At 36.5% G+C, this 11,225-nt stretch overlaps 1 protein-coding gene across 1 annotated transcript; it reads right to left on the reverse strand.

Moving 5' to 3' along the window:
• Positions 1-450: 450 nt before the first annotated feature.
• Positions 451-3,113, reverse strand: LOC113352941 (L-ascorbate oxidase homolog). Its single transcript, XM_026596686.1, has 7 exons — positions 2,878-3,113; positions 2,683-2,792; positions 2,218-2,488; positions 2,000-2,102; positions 1,549-1,894; positions 1,003-1,368; positions 451-918 (listed from the first exon to the last, which is right to left on the reverse strand). Exons 1-7 carry the CDS (start codon positions 3,058-3,060, stop codon positions 645-647), a joined length of 1,653 nt encoding a protein of 550 aa, XP_026452471.1. The 5' UTR covers positions 3,061-3,113; the 3' UTR covers positions 451-644.
• Between the last annotated feature and the right edge of the window lie 8,112 nt (positions 3,114-11,225).

An 11,225-nucleotide genomic window follows, 5' to 3' on the forward strand; every position in this document is an offset into this window, starting at 1 on the left:
CAGGTTTTTTTATCTTTTTCCGTCACCCTTTTTTCACTATTCCACGTAGGATTTCTTTTTGACGTGGTTTAATGCCGTTTAGCAAAAAAATGCACTTTGGTAGGTCTACATGTGGAAAAAACACTTCTTTTTGGGGGAGAATTCGATGGGAAAAGACGAAAATGGCGGTTTACATTTTCAATTTTAATCGAAATTGAATTATTGAGTTACGATTATATCCTCAAACATTTTGGAGTCTTCTTTGACTGACCATACTGACATGAGTCCTGCTTCTGTCCTTTGGAGCCTCACCACTACCACAATTCTGTCTTTTGCTTTAATTTTATGGGACCCGCTATACGGAGAATGTTGGAGAGAAATAATTATTGTCCATTGGTACACGTATACATGGAATAAAATATATATTACGTCAATGAATCTAAACCCGAACCGTGTAGATTGATTCTGAATTCAAAGCGCGCTATTGATGATCAAATTGATCCTAATTCAAATCATTAAATTGTGGTCCTCAAATCCATGTTCCATATGAATAAATAAAAAGTTTTGGGAAATGTAAAAACTTTCGACCACAAGAAGAATTTTTCGTCATCTTTAGGATCCGATTTTTCCGGTCAATTGATGTGATCTTCCTATGATACTTTTATTCATTTTGTTGCCCGGCCACATAGAAGAGCATTCTTAGGGATGGGATTCTCGTCTCTTGTAGATTCAGCCGGTGAATAAACGCGTAGATAAAATTGTTGTCCGAGGTATTGCCGAGCCCATAACTCTGTTCTTAAGTTCCACATCCCAACATTGTCAAGGGAAACGTATACTGATGTCCATGAATTTGGATAAACCTGAGTGGTGCAACGCGAAATTGCATCTTTAAGATTGTACTGTCTTCTACTAGCCGGCGACCATAATCCTCCGTCCATTCTGTGCATGACACCACAAAAAATATGCAAATTAAGGATCCATGCATTAAAAGGTTCTCATTCCAAGTATGGGAACCGAGCTTACCCAACAACAAAGAACGAATGGCCGTCAAGGTGCCAAGTTTGGAGAATATCTTCGTGATTCTCAAATATAATCTCAATGAATGCTCTATAATCAGCAGCCATGACTGAGGTGCCCAAGTGCATTACACCATCTGGTGGGTAGTCAGGTATACTCCCCAAGCGAAATACGTCTGGGATTTTGAAGTGATCAGCAAGCTTTAACGGGGTATCGTCAGGGACAAACGATACACTGTTAACTGCATACCGTTGCTTGCCGTCGATAAAACCAGCAGAACTAGAGAGCCGAATGGTTCGACTGACACTGATTGAACCGTAGTGATATGAGCCTTGTGGGTTTGGCCGTGGTCCACTCGCGCTAAGGTTGGTCCTGGATACACACAACAAGATCAACACATTACTTAATGTTTTGAAGTCATGTCATTCTCATCTCAGGGAGAATCAAAATCATCCGATATCAATAGCCATGTCACTGAGTCAGATCATATGTTTGCGGTTTAGTCGGCAAGTTTCTTTTGCTTTTTCGATATAGAATTTGAGCGATACATACAAGATACTGCGAGCTTGGTTGAGGGACCAATCATATTGAGAAGTTGGGCCAGGAGGTGGAGAACCAGTTGCAGGAGTAACAGAATTTGCGTAATTCAGAAAAGCTGTGCTTGTAAGAGTGATGCTGGCGAAACGAGTCGACACAGCAATATAATAATCCTTAGCAAACTGATCAGCCCTGACAAGAACGGAACAAGATTGTCCGACGTGAATATCAATAGATGAATAGGTAGATTGTTGTGTGTGGGTTCCTTCAACTTCTACTAACTTCATACTGTGATCCTCTATCCGGAAATTCAGTGTGCTTTGTAATCCCACATTTGATATCCGAAACCTGTAAGTTTTCCCTGTGCCACAAAAACCATGGAGCAACCGGCTTGATTTCTGTAGCATTAGGTAATTTTTGGCCGCACACTTATGAGATTAAAGAGAACGCAGTTCAGATGTTATACCTTGCTCTACTGTAAATGATTGACCATTAAGCCCACGGCCATTGATGAGAACTCCATTGGGTAGTCCTAGCTGAATACCACCGTCAAGAACTGACTTCAAATGCTATACAGCAAAACAAATGTTCTGTCCTCAGATATCAATGTACAATCAAATTTGGTTCTTTTTAACTTCACAAGTGAAAACCAAAATGAAGTTATCCAGGAGTAAATATATCTACCGTGTGATCATAACTGTACCAATCTCCGATAAGAACCGTAAAATCTCCTGCCGGTTCCGCAAACGGAGCAGGAATTTTTGGTCTACTAAGGATTCGAATCGCTCCATATCCACCAGCTGCCTTATGGAACGCAAAAGAAGAGAAGTAGAAGAAACTGCCAATTTGATCTTTAACTTGAATATTGTATGTAAAATTCGTCCCAGAAGGAATCGGACAATTAGTTCCATAAACTCCATCTTCCCATGAATTCCTCCTCTGTTGTATTCCATTCCTATTAACGTAGAATTTTCAAATCACAGTTCAGAGTACAATTTACAAATGTAAAATTCTGAATGCTAAAATTACCGTGAACCCACTAGAGATGATGGCACATGGTAGTTACAGATCCAGCCTTTTAGGGGAGGAAGTTACTAGTCATCAAATGAATTAGACTGGGGGAATAGAGAGAGATGAGTGCATGCCTACCATGAGATGAGGAAAGGTTCAGGTAACAAATTGATGATGTTGATTACGAGATTATCATTCGTGTTGCAGTAGATTTCAGGGCCAGGAAATTGACCATTGATTAGTATCCCCTGTCATATTGCAGAACTTCAAAATTTGCATATGTATGCATGAAACAGAGAAGAAGCGCTAATTGGATTGGATTAATCAGATTACCTGTTGACGAATACCAAGAGGATATATGTTTCCGTAACTTACTGTCCATGTGAAGTATCTATAAGGATCTTCTGCTTTGGCTAGATCCACATTCTTATTATTAACGATCACGGCAATTAAGATTACTGTTACATTGGAAGATATGGCGCGTAAAAGGCTTCCTTTTGATCTTGTTAGTCTCATTTTGGCAGAGAGAATGAGAGAAAGGAGGAATTTACAGTAGTATCTAATCTACACTCTAAAGAAATTAGGAGAGGAGGCTTTAAGCGGAAGAGTTTGTGGACAATTATGGTCTCTATATACAGTGACAGGAAACAGAAAGTTTAAGTGCGGTTTAGGAGTGGGGTGGATGCAAGTTTTAACTGCTAAATCTTAATAATAGGAAATGAAAATGGTGTCCGTTGAGAAATGTCGTTGGTGTGGGGCTTTTGATTATATGGGGTTTGGAGGCACCACAATAATGATTGATACGGAGCAAAAACATAGATTGCTTGAAAGCAAATGTTAGATGAGAATTTATGTATGTATTTTCAAACACTTTATGCATGGTTCCATTTGTTCTTTGTAAAAATGAGGAATTGATAAATATACGAGTACATATTACATGAGCCGATGAATAATAAATTGAACGGTGTATTTGGTTGGCAGTTGTTGTAAATGATGAGTTACTTCTAACGAGTAGCAACGATCTAGAGTCCAAATTTGTGCACCTCATTTTAATAAGGGTGAAATTGCAAACATGATGCAATTATAACGTAGAGAGGAAAACGCATTGGAACTTATTTATATTACGAGGGACAACGGTTATCTATACTTCAGACACATAAAGGACGGCCTAGATGGAGCAGCTAATATGCCTTTCCTGTTTTTCATGATGGACGAAGACTCACAGTTTAGACACATAAAGGACGGTCCAGATTGATTTACGTCCACCATTGCTCCATCCCTCGAGGCTGAAAAAAAGAACGCACCCATGAAAATTAAAGCCGCAACCGTTTTATATTCTGGCCCGGGTAATCAGGGAAATGAAGATTGGCTCGGGAGTTATTCTTCCCTGTTAAACTGTGTCTTTTGTTCTGAATGAAACGACTTTGTCAAACCCTAAACCCTTCTCACAGCCATTGGAACACTCCATTATCCCAGTCTCTTTTGTTCAAACGCCTAATCCCAACCCTAATCCCGTCTAAGAGACGCCATGAAAGAACGGCATTCATTCATTCATTCTAAAATTTTGTAGAAAATTAGTACTATTTTTTCCAATCGTTTTAGTTTTGGTTTTATTCTTTATGTTGTTCATAAGGGTCGAAATCATAAAAAAAAACATTATGATAGTATATAGCTTCAAGAACTCGAACTCCATCTAAATAGGAGAGTGATACAGAACAATTTGTATATAAACTATTTGCTAAAATCATCGACGTAAATTATTTGATTTTCTTATTTTGGTTGATTGTGTTTTTTTTCCTTTTCCATTTTTACATGTTCCAATTTGGATTTTTCCAGTAAATGTACTAATAGGGGTTAGTCCTCGAGTGATTTCGGGGGAGTTGAGTGTATTTTAAATCTCAGAGAGTTTGAGAGAGTGTAGGAAGTTTGAGAGAGTTTGGTGTTTTTGAGTTCAGAGAGTTTGGGGGAGTGTAGGGATTTTGAGAGAGTTTATTAGAGGGAGTTTGGGGGAGTTTGAGAGAGTTCACTCCTAACTCATTCTCTTTTAAGAAACAATAAACCCTCATTTGCAAATAACATTGATCTTTAATCAAAAGAAAAAAATAAATGAAAATGATCATATCTCTGTATCAATAGTATATTATTTTGTGTAACAAGATATTTTTTTCCCTTCAATTTAACGGTCTCCATACAATTCTAACTCCCTTTGTTCACGAACATTTTCCCACATATCATCCGCTATACTCTTTCTCCATGCATTAGCTTCTTGACGTTGTTGTTCTTGAGTTTGTTGTGTCAAAATTTCGTCGTCATTTACAAGCGTTGATGGATGGCTATCTTCCTCTTCCTCGACCGGAAACTCATCTGAACGGCATTCTTTTCGTAAGAAGTTGTGTAGGCCTGCACAAGCTGTCATTATCTCCGCTTGCACCTGATACGGAAATGGAGGTTGAGACTTAAAGATCAAGAAACGAGACTTCACAACACCAAACAATCTTTCAACTACATTCCTCAAAGAAGCATGACGCATGTTAAATAATTCTTCAGCCTTTTTCGCATGATTACCCGTACCAGAAAATTCTTTCAAATGATAACGTTGGCCACAAAATGGTGTTAAACAATATCATCGGTTTGCAAAGCCACCATCCCCCAAGTAATATTTACCTGAATAAAACACAAAAAGAAAACTTCGTCAAGTAGAACCCGAAAATAACTTAACCAAAAAACTCAAAACTTCACATTAGATAAAAGTAAAATTACCTTGCGGTATTTTCAGTCCATTTCTTTTTGTCATTGCGTCGTTAAGTATTTTCGAATCATGAGCAGACCCTTCCCATCCACTGAGCACGTATATGAACTCCAAGTCGAAGTTGCAAACCGCTAAAACATTTTGAGATGTAATTTCATGTCGATTCCGATAAACGGCTGCATTTCTTTTCTCTACCATTGCTGGGATATGTGTACCGTCCATAGCTCCAATGCAATCCTTAAAGTAAGGATAAAATCGTGTACTCTCACGAATTTTAAATGGAGTTGCACTTGTTGGCTTAGCCATCATCCTCAGAGCTATAGCATTTAAAGCTCGCAACATCCTGTTGAAGTTTTTACTAACTGTCCATCGAGAGCGACCAAATGTGTCACGTATTGTGCAATATCGTGAACTTTGGCCAACAACGAGTAAAAATGTACCAAGCATTTCTTCAATAGAAACACATCTTGTATCACATAATGATGTACTTTCTCTAATGATACAACATAGTTTTAGAAAAATATCAGGGTACATCCTATAACTTCTTCGAAAGTCTTCTGGGTCTTGACGCAAAACTCTCCTTATATAGTTATATCCAAACAAAGTAACTGGGCGTATCATTGGTCTTTCAATACGCTGACTTTGTATGTATTGCAATTGCTTGATTATATCCATCAACCATGAATGCACCGCTGAAAGTATATTCAAAAATATAGATAGTTCAAATTCATTATTGCTGCTTACCTCTTCATCATCACTGCTTTCTTCTTCTGTATCAAAGGCTTCATCTTCACTATCAGTAGATAAATCCAAATCAGACATGTTCACCTAAAAAGATGATAAAAGTACTTTTTTTATCATCATTATTTCAAAAGCATAAAAGTATATGTATATAGAAAATAAGCATATAGAATATAAAGTTCATAAATTCAATCATAATAACCATAAAGATGTCAATCCATAAAAATTAGTAGCAATCAATCCATAATAATAAGTTCTCAACTTGGAGAAAAAAAATTTAAATACTAATAGTTACGAAGAAAAACGATCAAATGTTGTAACTCTAAAAGCCCATTAAACCTAATAGAAACTTGCAAAGATGACAGGTTTATGCTTTTAACTTTGAACCAATCCACAACTTTCTCTCTTCAGGAGTAAAACGTATGAATAAGTTCTTCTTGTGATTGTTGTCCAGCATTTCAATTACTTTCAGCTTATCTTCCAAAGAAATTTCATTCATGCCATAAACAAGATCCCATACTTGGTTATCTTTCTTATCCTTATCAATTCTACGCATTTCTTTTTCAATTTTGCGGTCTTCTTTCTCTTTCGCAATAAGAGCATGCATTGAATCAATAGAATAAGCAATCGATGAACTGTTGGCAATCAATTTCTCTAGATAATCAGACTGCCCAGTAGGATTAGTTGATGTAGAAGAGTCACCAATGTCACACCTTGGTCTTTTCTTTGGTGCCGTTTTTCTGACGGGAATTTTTGTTGTGTTCATATCTTGAGTTTCATCTTTATCTTGTTCATCACTTTCCTCTAAGCCATATCCCACGTATGATACGTTAAAAGCACTATCATATTGCTCTCGTTGAGTATAATCAACATCGAAGTAATTATCTTGTTCATCTTCCTTATCACAGGTTCTAGCACTTGTACCCTCATGGGTAAGATCAACTGTAACTTTTCCAGAAGCACATTTATTCCCAAAAACAATAAGCAAGTCACCATAGTCTTTACCATTATCTTCCCTTAAGTTAGTTTGGTTTGGATGGCTCTGTTAACACACAAAATAGATAAAGGATAAAGCATGAATTAGAACTCTGCACAAAATAGAAGAAAAAAATATCAAATTAGTTGTCAGTAAGTAACACACACATACCTCAAAGTAATTGTTCCACATCTCGTCGGATCCAGTAATCATCTTGTTAGCATCATCCCAACCGAATCCAGAAGTACAAGATTTAAACAAATCCTGGTATTGACCAAATCTAGTCTTCAACCATCTATGTTTCCCTTTATAGTTCTCAAAAGATTTGTCACAACCACATGCTTGGTTAAGTTTTGGAAGTATCTCCTCTTCCACTATTCTCTTAGTAAAACATCCACTAGTGTCTTTCTTCTTCTCAAGTGTAGCTTCTACCAACAGTTCCAATAATTTCTCAGTCTCTCGAGTTGTCCATTGTTTGTAATTCGTAGTCACTTCCGTTTCCGGTTCCGTATTCTTATTCTTCCTAACATTCTTTTTCTTCTTGTTGTTTTCAGAAGATTAGCTGGATTTTTCCATTCTATGGTGTGACATGTTAGCTACATTAGTACTTAGACTAATACTAGAACTTAACAAAGCAAGAAAGAAGAGATTCTATGGTGATGAAATTCAGCAAATTTCATCTCTTTAGAAAGCCGAGGAATCCCTCATTAACATAAAAATGATAAGAAATAAATATGGGTTTGATAGCTGTGCCCAAAGGTCTAAACCAAACAGGGCAGAAATCACGTTTTCAGGACTTGAATACGTCTTCAGAAAATTTTAGATTTCACAATCTTTACTCAAAAAATCATACAAAAATCATTGTGTGATGGAATTCAACAAATTTGGTCTTGTTGCAAAGCTAAGAAACTCCTCTTTAACATAAAAATTATATCATAAAGGAATGAGTTTTATAGATATGTCAGAATCATCTCGACAAACAGGGCAGAAATCACGTTTTCAGGACTTGAATACGTCTTCAGAAAATTTTAGATTTCACAATCTTTACTCAAAAAATCATACAAAAATCATTGTCTGATGGAATTTAACAAATTTGGTCTTGTTACAAAGCTAAGAAACTCCTATTCAACATAAAAATTATATCGCAAAGGAATGAGTTTTATAGATATGTCAGAATCATCTCGACAAACAGCGCAGAAATCACGTTTTCAGGACTTGAATACGTCGTCAGAAAATTTTAGATTTCACAATCTTTACTCAAAAAATCATAAAAAAATCATTGTGTGATGGAATTCAACAAATTTGGTCTTGTTGCAAAGCTAAGAAACTACTCTTTAACATAAAAATTATATCACAAAGGAATGAGTTTTATAGATATGTCAGAATTATTTCGACAAACCGGGCAGAAATCACGTTTTCAGGACTTGAATACGTCGTCAGAAATTTTTTAGATTTCACGGTCTTTACTCAAAAAATCATACAAAAATCATTGTGTGATGGAATTCAACAAATTTGGTCTGGTTGCAAAGCTAAGAAACTCCTATTTAACATAAAAATTATATCACAAAGGAATGAGTTTTATAGGTATGTCAGAATCGTCTCGACAAACAGGGCAGGAATCACGTTTTCAGGACTTGAATACGTCGTCAGAATTTTTTTAGATTTCACGGTCTTTACTCAAAAAATCATACAAAAATCATTGTGTGATGGAATTCAACAAATTTGGTCTGGTTGCAAAGCTAAGAAACTCCTCTTTAACATAAAATTTCCGAGTTTGTCAATATATGTGCACAAAATACTCCTTACTGTTGATCCAGGATTGGTGTCTAAAGACCTTCAGAGTTTCATGCCCAAGACATATCTCACGAGTCAGTTATGCTTCAAACCAAACTGATAATTTTGGTCCATTTTAAGAACTACTGTAACTGTGACTCATTTGTCTCTGAAACCCTATTATATACTCAGATGTTTTGGGTGTGTGGACATATGTAACCACTCCACCAGCATTGAATAGAAGGGAACCCTTCGGTTTCAGTGTCCATCAGTGCTGCCGAACATGAGGTACGACTGACATGTGAGGAATTTTGCACACCTTATTTTGTGGTGGTTATACTCATCCCATTAATGATTGTTTCTGCTAATGGACATCTCTTTGATGGTGCAAGGGAACAATTAAATAACCCTGCAGGGTGATTCCATCAAGGAGATCCATATGTAAAACCGAGACATGTTGAAAACTTTCAAGGTTTCTGTCATTGTCATTTTTTGCCCATTTTTTTTCTTTTTTTTTTTACCTCATGATATTAACACCTAATGCTGAAATGTGCAGGGAAGTTCCGGTCATTTGAGCTGCTACGATGCTAAGGAAAACCGTGATTATGGTTAAGATGAATAAATATTACCTGGAGAGGGGAAAGTTCATATGAAGTACATAATGATAATCAATTTTAATTGTCACCAAATATAGGAGCAAATCATTCTGCAAAAACCTTTCAGAAATATTAGCAGCAAATTTGGGACCCAAAACTTGGTGCATATTCCTGCCAACTTGGTTCATTTTTTCCAAATCCCATTGCCATTTTGAACTACCAGCTTGAACTAATCTGTGTTTACCAGTTTTTGCAGTGGCTTCAAGATAGAGCTTCTGCCACCAAAATCATTCAGGACAGTGGAGGGTACTATCTTGGTTGCAAGGTTTGTTGTAGAGCGAAAGTTTCAGACCCATTACCTAGGTAAAATATGATCTACTACCAAAATAATTTGCTAAACCATTTCACCCATATCATAGATCCATATTCAGTTTCCAAATTCTATTATTTTCTTTTTGGTGTAACCGAATCAAATTAGGAGCCTCAAACTATCGTTGTTAACTTATTGTTCACATTCGCTGAGGATTATAGGTTCATTGCAGACTTTAACTGAAGGTTTAATTAGATTTGATTGAAGAAGCAATTTTTTTAGGTGGATTTTAGTATATGAGCCTACACAGCTGTAACTTGAAATCGTTTATTGGCTACTAAAACTTCAAGTAAAAAGAAATGAATATTTGGAAGGCTTATTTGGTTAAAATTTTATTTTGACTACTTGGGGAATCTTTTTCATTTCTATAAATTATGGTCTTTTGTGGTTGTTTAGCTATTAATTTCATTCGGACATCGTGATACCTTCGATTTTGATTTTAGGGATTTGCTAATTATTATAATTTGAACTATCTATATAAATCAAAATTTCTTCCTTTTTTTTTTACCATGGTTGGTGACTTGGGGTATGAAAATGTCACTTAAGTTTAAAGCTCTACTGTTTTATCGGATCAAAATATTTCAATTCAAATTGATAATTGTTCACCTAATAAGTTAAGCGGTAATAAAGTTGAAACGACAAGGTAGAGAATTGCGAAGGTTTTCTTATTATGAAAAGCTTGAATTACAAAATGGTTTTCCCATGACTAAATAGGCAGAGATACAAAACAACTCTATGTGTAATAAATGGCTTTCCTAACCAACCAAATACTTAACCATATATACAATATACACAATAAATATATATCTCTTAATACTCCCCCTCAAGTTGGAGCATGGAGATCACGAATGCCCAACTTGCGAAGAAGTAGCTCAAACTGAGGGCGTCCAAGCGCTTTGGTGAAAAAATCTGCAAGCTGAGCAGTTGTCCGAACATGAGAGGTAACAATAGTACCGGATTGAATTTGATCGCGCACATAATGACAATCAATCTCAATATGCTTGGTGCGTTCATGAAAAACAGGATTAGCAGCAATATAAATAGCGGATTGACTATCACAGTAAAGGCGCATAGGCTGAGAGTGAATCACACCTAGAGATTTCAATAATGCCTTTAGCCAGGTGAGCTCACTACAAGTATGAGTCATGGAGCGATACTCAGCAGAAGAATGAGATATCGTGTGTTGTTTCTTTGTCTTCCAAGATATAGGTGAGCCTCCCAAAAAGATAAAGTAACCAGTAAGTGAACGACGACTAAGAGGACATTGAGGCCCAATCAGAATCACAATAAGCAGTAAGTTGAAGAGCACTATCCTTGCGTAAAATAATCCCTTGACCCGGATGGCCTTTTAGATAACGAAGAACTTGGAGTGCAACTTCCCAATGAGACACCCGAGGAGACTGCATGAATTGAGCCAAAATATGCACCGAGTAACACAATTCAGGACGCATAATGGTCAAATAAATCAAACGTCCG

Source organism: Papaver somniferum, chromosome 2 (genome assembly GCF_003573695.1).
Source record: "Papaver somniferum cultivar HN1 chromosome 2, ASM357369v1, whole genome shotgun sequence".
In the NCBI taxonomy this organism is placed as follows: domain Eukaryota; kingdom Viridiplantae; phylum Streptophyta; class Magnoliopsida; order Ranunculales; family Papaveraceae; genus Papaver; species Papaver somniferum.